The sequence below is a fragment of the Blennius ocellaris genome, assembly GCF_963422515.1.
Source record: "Blennius ocellaris genome assembly, chromosome: 18".
Taxonomy (NCBI): Eukaryota; Metazoa; Chordata; class Actinopteri; order Blenniiformes; family Blenniidae; genus Blennius; species Blennius ocellaris.
Window position 1 is genome coordinate 16,345,276 of NC_137667.1, and position 12,897 is coordinate 16,358,172.

The window sequence follows — 12,897 nt, forward strand, 5'->3', positions numbered from 1 at the left end:
CAGGAGGAGCAGAGAGACCTGGCAGAGGGCAATATTGCCAGGTCCCAGGATCCTTTGCGATACTGGGACAACCAAAAGCCACACTACCCAAACCTCTTCCACCTGTCACTACAGTTTCTCTGGTGTTTTCCACAGCTGGAGAAGTTGTGTCAAAGAAGCGCAACAGACTACATTTCAAAACATTGGAAAAACTTATTTTTTGGAATAAAAATGTGCAAAAACAAAAATCCCAGTCCCCGAGCATCGTCAACGCGTTCACTTAGAGTTTCATGTTATGATACATGTTCACATAATTTATTGACTGTGCCTAAAAATATCAAAGATATTTTAAATTAAGATGAAGACATGAAATAATATAAAATACAAAGACTTAAGTTATATTATTGTATATACTCGGTCATCAAATCAGTGTCAGTTGAATCTTTTTCCTTGGTTGCCTGTAGGGATTTTAAAGGTCCAGCAGGGGGCAGTATTCAGTGACACAGTATCGACACTATCAATACAGTGTGGCAGTGTGTCGAAACGCTTCATGATGCCTCATCAACCCATCACTAACATGTAAATCAAAATAGTTCACCAAATCTGAAGCCACTCACCAACAACGTCTCTGAGCTCCTCCACTGCATTCTCTGAGTGTCTAACCACACAGGTGCGATCGATTTTAAATCAGGGTAGGAGTCACACAGGAGGAGCTTAGAGCTCAGGCCCTCCCCTTATGTTGGGCTCCATCTCCTGTCTAAGTGTGGCACTACCCCGACATCTGACCCAAGCTGAAGTGAAAAGAACAGGTTAGACTTGAGGTGTTTTCTTCAGTGTTTCCCTTCTTCATGCTTGGCAAACCAGACATCACCCCATTTAATCATTGGTGTGTGTCTTTTTTCCTCTCTCTCTCTCTGACCACATCAACGTGTCCTTCTGACAGACACTGAAGACAAAGCACAAAGGTCAGGGTGCCACGATTAGGAACATGTCACCAGGCTTCATTAGCAGTTCTCTACAAGGTGCCTTTGAATGAAATACATTATGTAGAAAACCTGGGTAGTGTGCAGTCTCCAGGTTGCAGTTTCTCTCTCATGAACAAAAACATCTATTGCTGATTGAAGCTCAATCGTGCAGCTGCTCTTCTATAATGTACAACCAGACTTTATACAGGATGACACAGCCTTGGAATGAACGAGACTCAACCAGAACTCAACCATTGTTTTGTGAGTATTGCAGCAGGGCCTCTCCCTCGCTCGGAGCACGCAGGTCCTGGATGTGTGGCACAAAACATTGAATCGTAAAACTGAATTTGAATGGAGAGAAGTGAACATGAATAGTGAATGAATTCTGGAGCTCTTTTGTTTCAATTTAATGAATTACAGTTTTGATTTTATTCATGCTTTCATCTGTGTTCAAAGTTAGGATCAGTCTTCACCACCAGCTGAGGGAATCTTCATGACTGTCCTTAATTTGATCTCATTCAAGTGAATGAAAGATGGTATAAATACATAAAGAATGCAATCGAAATTCATCACAATCCACCATAGTAATGAGTTCATTCTTTAGAAGAACCAGTGAACTACACCTTTTTTTTTAAACGCTAAATACTATAACAAAAAAAAATATGCCACGTACTGAAAAATGAGGAAATGTTGCTGAAAATGCATTTCAGTCATTTTTAAAATGTGTCACACTCTGGGTCTGTGGTTTAGATGTGAACAAAATCAGAGCGTTGAAATGAAGTGAGGCGAAGCGATGTGTTTGGTGCTTCAGGCCTGGTGCGTTAGCGTCAAGTGCAAACATGAAACACACACAAAGGTAAAGGACAGCAAGCATTTCATTTCTCATTTTAGCTTCACAAGATGTTACAGACTGATCACATCTGAAATCAAATCACATCAAAAACACATCATTAGATTGATCATATAGCTGCCAGGCTGTGGAATCTACACAAACATTTTTGCAGAGTCAAAAGAGGCTTGAACACATTCAGTATGAATGAGCGATCATTGTTTTAGACTGTGTGAATGATTGTGCGTGTGAATAGATAAATGTGACTGCTCTTGCAATAAAAACAGGCTGTATCAACAAAGCCTGAAATTCATTACAAAGACGGATGGATAATGGTACAAAAGCTGCAGCGGTTATAAAGGAAGAAACAGCCTGCTGTGGATGTGTGTGTCAAGTCTTCTGGTCTCTACAGAACCAGGACTGTGTAGAGCACCCTGCACACCATGGAGAAGTTGATCCCCATACCCAGCATCCATGACAGGGCCCTGCAGGGCTGCGGCAGAGCGCCCAGGTACGAGATGCTGTGGAGGAGCCGAGCCCCGGTGAAGAGGCGAAAGTGAAGCTGGGCAGAAGAAAGCTCAGGTCCAGTCAGAGTGTAGAGGAGGCCCACCAGCACGAAGGGCACAGCGGTCTCCAGGTCATTCTGGTGACACCTGCACATTGAAAACAAGCCAGAGAAAATCTGGGTGAAACACGTCGATCGTGCACAGACTGAATTGAATAAGCAGAGAAGGATTGTGTCTGTTTGCAGCCTCGATCATCCAACCTTCTCACTCGCTCTACATCTGGATGAGTCCTCAGCAGCTTCTTTCCATCCTCTGCAGTCTTCTGGGCCACATCTTCCTCATTTGCAAAGGCCTTCAAAGATAGAGAGAGAATTCATGTATACACAATTGTTGCTGTTGCACATCAGAAGTCACCAGGATCCGTTGGGTTTTTCTCTTTTCTCTGTTAAAAGCACCGAGGAATGGCTGTTCTGTATTTGGTGCTACATAAATTGAACCAGGGGTCAAAGATCCATGTAATGAATCCAGGAAGAGGGGGGGGAAAAAACCATCATATTAAACCTCACTGATAAAACTGTCCAGAGCTAGCACCATTACAAAATAACTAACTCATTAACTCGATAATTATTTCTGAAGATAAAGAAGTGAGAGACAGTCACCCCTCTGGAGAAGCGGTAGTAGGCAGTCAAAGGTCCCATCAGTAAGACCTTCCCGAGGACGATCGTGGCGTGAGTGGTAAAAACCTTGAAGACCTCGTCGTTCATGATTGCTGCCATTTGTTGTCCTGTCAAAGAGCTGGACATACAAACAGGGATGGAAATGATCCAACACATTCACATAGAAGAGTGGAGAAGCAGGAGTGGTCCAGTCGCTGCTCCAGAACAAACTGTTGTATTTCAGGACGCTGAGAGTTAAATACACGCACCAATGTTAAGATGTATGTTTCACTTCAAATAGCACATTTGTAAAATAGACAAAAACACTTCAAAACGGTTCAAGCAGTGTGAACAGTTGCTCTGCTCCTAACAACACATGGAACAAAAGAAGTGAAGTTATTATTGTGCAAAGAAAAACACCTTTCTTGAGTCAAAGAGTTTGGGAGTGTGTGGCTTACCAGTGGCGTTCAGGTGTGGAGACTCTGGAGAAGAAAAGCACTTCCTGGTCTGTTCCCTGATCTCGCTGCTCATACAGTTTCTTGTGTGGGAGGAGCAGAGCAGCCAAAACACGCTCCAGCGAGGCTCTGAAAGCGCTCAACGGGTTTGTATGCTTCAGTGATACAGGTTAACTCAGTTAAATTTAATTCATATTGTTGCAATGAGTCACAATATCTGCTGCTTCACAATTTACTGCATCTGCTGACAATGAAGAATTGAATCAGTCGGCTGAGGATTAATTTTGATACCAACTTTTAATTTCTCTGCAGTATGTAGTTTGAAATGGATTCTTCAATATGTTACAGTCACACATCAGGTCACTGGCTGCACACAAGTGATGACTTTCTCTGCGCACTTTCCCTTCTGCTGCAGGATGTGACCCATGCCCAAATGGAATGGAAGCAAATGAAAATCATGAAAATGTTAAATATATTTTGTCACTCATTTCAGAAAGTCAAACCCATATATGATCAGTGACGTGCTGTCAGGGGAGGGTAGCTTTGGGGGCCCCTGGTGGCCTGACGGAGACCAGACAGACCAGAGAGAGACCAGAGACAGACCAGGCAGGAGGGAGCTGCAGTTGTCCAGGACTCCAGGCGGGTGGTGTTGAGGGTGTAGACGAGAGTGGCGGTGCTGCTGCGTGAGAGGGAGAGGTGAACTGGGTGATATGGTGACGGTGGTGGAAGTATGTATCCTGACAGTGTGATGTCATCGATGTGAACTGACAATGAAACATCCAGACCCTCCAGGTCCTCAGAAAGAGGTTTACTCAGTGTTTCAGAGTCAGAAGAAACAAGGCGAAGTAACTTTTGGTTCCTACTCTCTCATCAGTGGAACAAACATCCCCAACACCTAAGAATGGTTGACACACTCATGTCCTGTAAATTAGGCCTTAAAACACCATTATTTGCTCAGGCTTTCCATTAAACAATAGATTTTACTTATTTTATCACCTTTATCGCAATTAAGTTTTTACTTTATTTGTGGTCTTTTTCTACTTTAATCTCATTGTAATGTATTTTCTATATGTCCTTGTAAAGCAATGTGGATTGCTTTGTGTTTGAATGGTGCTATCATGTAAATCAATTTGCCTTCACCTACATGTCAACAACCTATACTGTTATTATTATCACAATATTGATGCAGCTACTGATGCCACCCTGACTGCATCGACAAATATTTCATGACAATTTTTAATAAAAAGAATCAATTTGGAAGACAAAAATGGCCCCTGAATGCTGTTGTCCATACGATGGCGCCAGAGACTAGTACAAATATCCACCATGAAACTTTGCCCTCTCGACATGCTTCATGACAGTTATAGATGATTACTGTAATAAACAATGATTATAACATACACAATCATCTTCATCTTCAACTACAGATAGAGGTAAAGAAAAATACGAGCAGAGATTGTTTTGGAAGTTAAAATCCTCATACTTTTTATCATGTCTATTTAAATCAATAAATCAATAAATACAAATAAAAGTAAAAATAAAACTAAGAACTTTGTTGGTCACCCAACTTTTGTTGGTAAAGGTAATAATGTATCTCACAATGGTATTCAAGCCAAGTATATTTTTAAAAAGAACATCTCTTTTCCCATTAAAATGTATAGATTTCACTTTATGGAGACTGAACTTAGGAATTCTAAACAATATGACTACTGTGGAAGATCTAAAGAGAGAAATTAAAGAACGCATTAACATAATGGAAATAACAGTGTTGAGCCAAATATAGTCTGGGACACTGTCAAAGCAGTAATGAGAGGTAATCCGATCTCAAGAACATCTTAAATAAATAAAATTAAAAGGCTTAAATAAAACAAATCACATCAACAGTTAAGGAGACTTGAAAAACAACAACAAACAGACCATAGTGACGAACTGGTTGAAGAAATTTAAAAAAATAAGAAGAGACAGACACTATGGTACTTGAGGAGGTGGAAAAGAAACAACGATTTACAAAACAAATATTCTATGAATCTGGACCCAAAGCCACAAAGATTCTGGCAAAGCGCCTCAGAACACAAAAAATCAAACATTCAGTACACACAATCAGAGAACCATCCAGCAATGAAATAACACATGAACCAGACAGTATTAAAAAATATTTAAAGATTATTATAGAATGTTATATTCCTCACCCGAGAATACAAGCAAAGCAGATATTAAAAAATATTTGTTAAAACGGGATCTCCCCTCTATAGGTAATAATCAAAACACAGATCGAACCTCTCAAATAACAAAAGAAGAGCTGGACAAAGCCATCAGTAAACTGAAGACTAACAAAAGTCCAGGGAGTGATGGATCCCCTAATGAATGGTAGAAGACCTTCAGGCAGGACGTCTCCCCCTTGTTGTTGGACTCATTGAACTGGACACTCAAGCGTGCTAAGACCCCCCCTCCTGGAGGGAAGCCATAATATCTGTTCTCCCCAAGGAAGGTCAAAATAAGGAATACTGTGAGTCGTACCGACAATCTCTGTTCTGAATGTCCATTACAAATTATTTACTTCAATAACATCCAAAAGACTGGAATATTTACTACCAGAGCTGATAGATGAAGACCAGACAGGTTTCATAAAGGGCCGACAAACCCAAGATAATATTAGAAGGACAATACAGCTCATAGATACCATTAACAAACACAAAACAAGTGCAGCCTTAGTTAGCCTCCTTGCAGAGAAGGCCTTTGACCGGGTCAGCTGGCCCTTTCTTTTCTCTGTGTTGGAGAGAATGAGTTTCAGCAGTCAATTTAATAAATGTATCCAATCCCTCTATGATGAGCCAACCGGCAGAATTAAGATCAATGGTTCCTTAACAGATAGTTTCACACTATATAGAGGCGCCCGGCAGGGATGTTGTCTGAGCCCCACCCTATTTGCTCTCTTCATAGAGCCGTTAGCCCAGGAAACTAGACAGAATGACCAACTTAAACAATATCACAAGAAGAACATAAAATAGGATTATTTGCTGATGATATTATCACATGCTTAAAGAATCCAGACTCAACATTTCCTAAACTCATGTCAGTCTTAGATAATAATGGGCTGAAGTCTGGTTACAAATTAAATATAAATAAAACACAGGTTCTGTGTTTGAACTACACACCAAATAGCTTTATCAGACAGAAATATAAATTAAAATGGGACTTGGGAACTAAAAAATATCTTGGAGTCTTCCTTACAAAAGATTTGAGTAAACTCTATAAAGCAAATTATAACAAAATGAACAACGACATACAGAAAGACCTATCAAAATGGCTATCAATAACTTTAGATTTTAGCTCAAGAATTGAGGCAATAAAACTGAATATCCTACCTAGACTGCTGTGCCTTTTTCTCTCTTTACCAGTTCGAATACCAGACCACCAATTCACAACATGGGACAAGCAAATCTCACGATTCATTTGGGGAGGCAAAAAACCAAGAGTCAAACTCAAAACACTTCAACTTGAGAAACAGGAGGGGGGCCTTGCACTGCCCAGTTTAAGAGAAGACTTTTATGCTGCCCAGTTACAATACATGGTGTGTTGGTGTTCTCCAGAATATTATGCCCAATGGAAGAAAATAGAGCTCTCCCAGAGCAGTAATCCACCTCAGACCAGGCGAGGAGACAAGTACTACACACACCAGGAAGATGACAACTTTACTGTTTCCCAAACATTACAAATCTGGACAGAAAATATAAATTGGAAGGAGACATTAGGTTGCTGTTATGGCCTTCCCAGACAATTCTTTTCATACCAGGACAAACTGACAAAACCTTCACAACATGGACGAATAGAGGTATAACAGCCATATGCACACTGACAGAAGGGAACAATTTTAAGTCTTTTGAAAAGGTTAAAAATGAATATAAACTCGAAAATAAACACCTGTTCTGATACTTACAACTAAGACACTTCTTTGACACTCAGGTAAAAACATGTATATCATCAGAGAGCAGTGTGCTGATAAAAATGATGCTGGATGCTGATGAGAAAATGCCTTCCAAAGCTGTCTCTAAACTGTATGCATGTCTTCAGAAATGTAAAGGTAATACCTCACTGTATTTAAAATCTAAATGGGAAGATGAACTACATACCGACATTTCAGAGAATGACTGGAGAATGCTATGTGACACAACACAGCTCCACAAGCTCTAAACGCTGGAGAGAGTTTGGTTGGAAAAATCTGACATGCTTTTTTATCACACCGCAAATCAAAAGCAAACAGACTGGAACACAACAAAAGTGTTGGAGACAATGTGGAGAACATAATGCCAATCACGGTCATATTTTCTGGTCATGCCCCAAACTACAACCTTTTTGGGATGACGGTGTTGGTGTTCTGGAGGACGTCCTAAACTACAAGGTTCCCAGGGACCCACGGGTTCTGTGTCTGGGATTGTTCCCAGAAGGAATAATCTTGAAGGAAGACAGGTACCTCTTTAAAATAATGATCATTGCTTTTAAGAAGGTCATTACTAGGAACTGGTTAAAGAGCGATGTTCCAGGAACAGGACACTGGACTTCCATCATGGAGGAAATCTATTCAATGGAGAAAATGACTTTTCACCTGAGAATCAAAGCAGGTGACTGAACACAAAAATGGAGGAAATGGACCTCGTTTAGAAAGAGAAAAGAAGATAATCCTTTTTTGACTGACTGAAAAGTGTGATGCCCCTTTTGTATTGCTTTTCGCGGTTTGTTTTCTATGTCTAAAAAAACAAAGATAAATAAAAAGTATTTAAAAAAAAAAAAAAAAAGTATAGATTTCAACTTTATCTTAAAATATCTTTAAATAGTTAAGTGACAATTGGAAAACAAAACAAAACATTAAATTCATGGTTCCACTAATATGTCAAAATCACAATTTCACTTTTAAACTTCAGTACAATCGATCAAGAGTGATTTCAAAGTTTTCAAAGAAAAAAAGTTCAGATATTTAGGAATTGCTTATGAATCTCTCATAACCTGATGGATATGTTGAATGTGAAACAGTGTTTACAGTCCGACATGTCTCAGTGGATCAGCTCATTGTTTTGGTTTTTTTTATTAGCCATGTACAAAAGGGACACAATGCTAATTTTTTATTACAGCTTTCTTAAGAGCAACAGACATAAAGCAACACTGAGTCCTGAGCTGAGATGCAGGTGATACTGCCTCAAAGTCATGCTGTCAATTTGTAGATATCGTTTTACTACCTGACACCAGGAAGTAAAATGTATACGGGTAATAGCAGTGAACCTCATCTGGAACAAACCTTTTGGTCAAAACTGGACACGTACACTCCAAAACTCCTGGAGATACTTGGGACAAAGGACGGGGTTGAGTCATGCTGGATTCACCCGGTCAGGAAAAGTTGCAGGGACATTAATGTAATTTGGGCTCATACACACTGAGACAAATGTTGACACTATGTGAACAAATGTAATGTTTTCTACTATTGGCCCATGCCCTATTGTGAGAAAAAAATAACACTTGAGATGATTGAATAAATGCCATTCTTACCATCCATCAGTAGATGGCAGCAGAGGCCCTATAATGAAAGACTTGGCTTCAGTATGAAAGCAGGAGAGCACATGAAAGTGCTGAAAATAGTGGTCACAGTATTTTTATATGACCCTGAGACAAATGAGACAAAGCACAGTAGATAAGCTGCAGTTTGGGTGGTTGTTTAGTCAAACTTACCTTATAAGTGGCCGTGTTGTGCTTCTGGATGTGCAGGACTTGTCTGGTTTAAATGTGAGAGAATGCTGACTGCTGTGGCTGTCTCACTTCTTCACATTAGATCTATTCAGTGCTGGACAGCCATGAAAAATATGCATAGCTCTCTGATCTTTTCAAATGCATTGATTTTTTTTTTTTTTTATATAATAAAATTGACAGATCTACTAACATATCTAAGGCTGGGCAACAGCTGGTGGTGGTGTCAATTTGTATCGGATGGCATCACTGCCTGCGTCGACTGGCACTGTATCCGTCAGTGCAGAGGAGATGCCAAAGATAGCTGTGTGTGTGTGTGTGTGTGTGTGTGTGTGTGTGTGTGTGTGTGTGTGTGTGTGTGTGTGTGTGTGTGTGTGTGTGTGTGTGTGTGTGTGTGTTGACGTTGGCATCAAGCTATACACTTCACACATGTAATTGTAGACTTGTATAATACACACTACAATTGTCACAGTACTACTAAATATTCACAAAATAATGTTAAGAGTCAAAATGCTGAGAGACAATTTACAGTGAACAATCAAAGAGTATCAACTCCCCCCAGGCAGGTACTCAGTCGGTCTCATGGCCACAGGCTGTCTATTCATGAAACATATTCATTTTAAATAATCCAACTTCCATTAATCAAACCAATCCAACCATCCAGACAACATGTATACAAGGCAAGCAGGACAAATAAACTAATTTGCTGAAAACTCAGTGTTAAACCTCCTCCAATCCAGCAAACATCACCAACAACGGTCTTACCTGTAACCTTTGACTGTCCTTCTTCCTCCATTTTATTTTACTTTTGTTTTCCCACCCATAGGGATTAATAATGTTGTGCTCATTGACCGGAATAACGTGTAGCTGTAACTTATTCAGTCACGCTTGTCGCAGGTGTTTCGGATTATCTAGCGTCCCTGTTAACTAGTGACCTTCTAGTTCTGTCTGGGGTGGAATATCCTATGTAGGGAACCAGTTAACACAAAAACTAGTTAATCCGAAACACCAGCCCCCGCGTCGCTTTACACCACAGCGCGATCTCGCATATATGACCTAATAATAATTATATATAATGAATTAATATAATGACATAATTATTAATTCATATAAAGAATATAATTATCAATATATGCATATACATCAACAAACTTTTAACAATTAGAATTTTTTTTTATTTGCTTCCATTTTTACACAAACATTAAAATGGCAGAAATATAAATAATTCAAAGTATAGTTTTTCTCCAAATAAGCTTGACTTTGCAGTTACAGAAAACCAATGTTTTTGACACATTCACTGTCGAGACATCAGCGCTGATGGAGCTTCCGGAAGTTACCGGAAGCTGCAAGCGACAGTTAGACTTGAATTGGACGCTGCTAGCTGTTAGCCCCGCTAGCATTCAGTGTTGCTGCAGCCATTGGAGCGTTGGGTCGAGGACACGAGCAGAGCGAAAACGGGCTATAGAGACTTGATTCTCAGCACACCATTTTTTCCTCCAGCCTTCAACAACCAAAGTAAGTCATGATGCACTGAGATTTACAGTTAATTTGAACTTATTTAACTTATGTCACTTAATGCAAATTTATGTCACTTAATGCAAACATCCACGTTTTAACTAAGAAAGTGGGAAAAGTAACATTTCACACTATAAAACTGATGTAAGTTAAAATATCCTTAAAAATTGGTCACTCGACTATCGAATAACATTTGTTTGAGAATACAAATCCATCAAGGTTTGATGCTAGCTGCTAAAGCTAGCATGCGATGAACCGGAGGCTGTCTCCAAGGCAACAGATAAACACCTGCTGTTTTACGGCTACTTTCTCACTATTACTGATACTATTTCCACAAATATTGTTATTATTACACACATATGTATCACCTCTCTCACTCAGACACACTCATAGAAAAAATTAAGAGATATTGCTATTTTAACTCACTGGGCAGTGTCCCTATGGAGGCTATGCTAGCCAGCATCTAGCGGTAGCCACACTCAAAATTAATTAATTAATGTCCAAATTATGTTTAATCTCCTTTGTTATCTGTGTTTAAACACTCAGCTACATCTATCTATAAAAAGTGGAGTACAGATTGAGTATTTTCCGAAGGTTTTGTGCTGCTGTCTGGCGTGTGACCACTTTTACAAACAATTGAGATCAGAAGTGATCAGGGTGGAGCTGTTGACATGTTTTTGGGCCTGTGAGCAGGTTGAACTGTTACAAGGTGTCAGAGGAAGTTTATATACAAGGAGCTTTATTGAGTTTTGTTTGACTTATCTGATTAAGAAATGTTACATGTTGTGTTGACATATACTGCTGTGAAATCATAAATTCAGTCGTTTCTGATGTTAAAAAATATTAGTTCCAGTGTATATATCATTATTCTTGTAACACATTTGGCTTTAAAGTGATTGAACCTCATTCTAACACTCAACGCTTTTTCCATCTCTAGAATGGCAGAATATGAGACGCTGGACCCTGCCCAGATCCTCCAGGATGAGCCAGTTCCTCCGGAGGAGTATGTGTTTACATTCTGTTGTTTTTAAATCATGTTGTATTATTTAAGTTGCTCTCAGTTTAACTCCAGTTGTAATTTCTGAGATGTTTTCATGGTTTACACAGTTAAACACTGATGAGAAGCTTTTTAGTTTAAAAAAAACTCCAAATACATTCAACTTCTAATTAAGAGAGTGGAAAAGTAACATTTAACAATGTTTTTTTACTCAGCATGAATTGTTGCTATAGCTATTTAATTGTGGTTTATGTTTTTTAGACTTGTGATCAGTTGTGTTCATATATATACTGCTGTGAAATCATACTTCAATCTTTTCTGATGTTAAGAACTGTTCCAGTGTTTGCATAATTTTTCTTGTTGCAGTTTTTACTGTGAAGCTCATCCTAATGTTCAACGCTCTTTCCATCTCTAGAACGGACATTGCCCACATGCTGAGAGGTTTCCTAGAGGAATGCTTCTCAGCAGAACTCGTTGAGTTGGTCGTGGGTGAAGGAGGCGACCAGGCAGTCCAGCCTCCTGAGGCGACGCCTGAAGCCCCTGCAGTCGTCCTCCCTCAGGTCAGTGCTCTGGGCGTAGTTCTGGACTGTGACTTCAGTTGTTAAGAAGTTAAAGATGTAGAGCAATGTGGGACTGTTCAGGAGATGAAATATAAATGAAATGTCATCAACTGATGGTTGATCATTGAGTTGTAAACATAGCAAACATAGAAAACACTTTGGCTGGTTATTGTGATCGATAAATTACATCTCTTTTAATTACACAACAAAATATGCTTTAAAAAAAAAGACACTTTTGATCCAAATGACATTGAATTTAATACACGGGATTATTTAACCCTTTAGTCCACAAAAACTAACCTTTCCTCCTTTAATTAGTCTTTAAATATCACCTCACGACACGTGTATGTCGCCTCATAATCAATCAAAGTGATCTGGTGTCTCCTGGTGTTGATCTTAACAGTCTCTCACCTTGTGGAACTTGTGCATTTAACACTTTTCCTTTGTCTACAGTGTGTTGTCAACAACTCTCAGAGTGTGGCTCCCGTCCCTCCTGCTCCTCCTGCTCCTCCTGCTGCTCCTGCTCCTCCTGCTGCTCCTGCTGCTGCTCCTGCTGCCAGCGGCACTTCCAGGTGAGTTCACCTGTCCCCTTGTGGCTCTGAGGATGAGAGTGTAACACCATGCATCCTGTTACATGTTGATTTATGTTTGAACTCTTCCTGAATGCTTCTCTGAACGTTTGTTTTTGGTGCCTGCAGAAAA

The 12,897-nt window shown here is 39.7% G+C and overlaps 1 protein-coding gene across 1 annotated transcript; it reads right to left on the minus strand.

The window, feature by feature from the left end:
• Positions 1–2,034: 2,034 nt before the first annotated feature.
• On the minus strand, positions 2,035–3,044 carry LOC308142993 (microsomal glutathione S-transferase 1-like). Its single transcript, XM_080513628.1, has 3 exons — positions 2,939–3,044; positions 2,540–2,631; positions 2,035–2,426 (listed from the first exon to the last, which is right to left on the minus strand). The coding sequence occupies exons 1-3, from the start codon at positions 3,041–3,043 to the stop codon at positions 2,180–2,182; spliced, it is 444 nt and encodes a 147-aa protein (XP_080369754.1). The 5' UTR covers position 3,044; the 3' UTR covers positions 2,035–2,179.
• Positions 3,045–12,897: the final 9,853 nt, after the last annotated feature.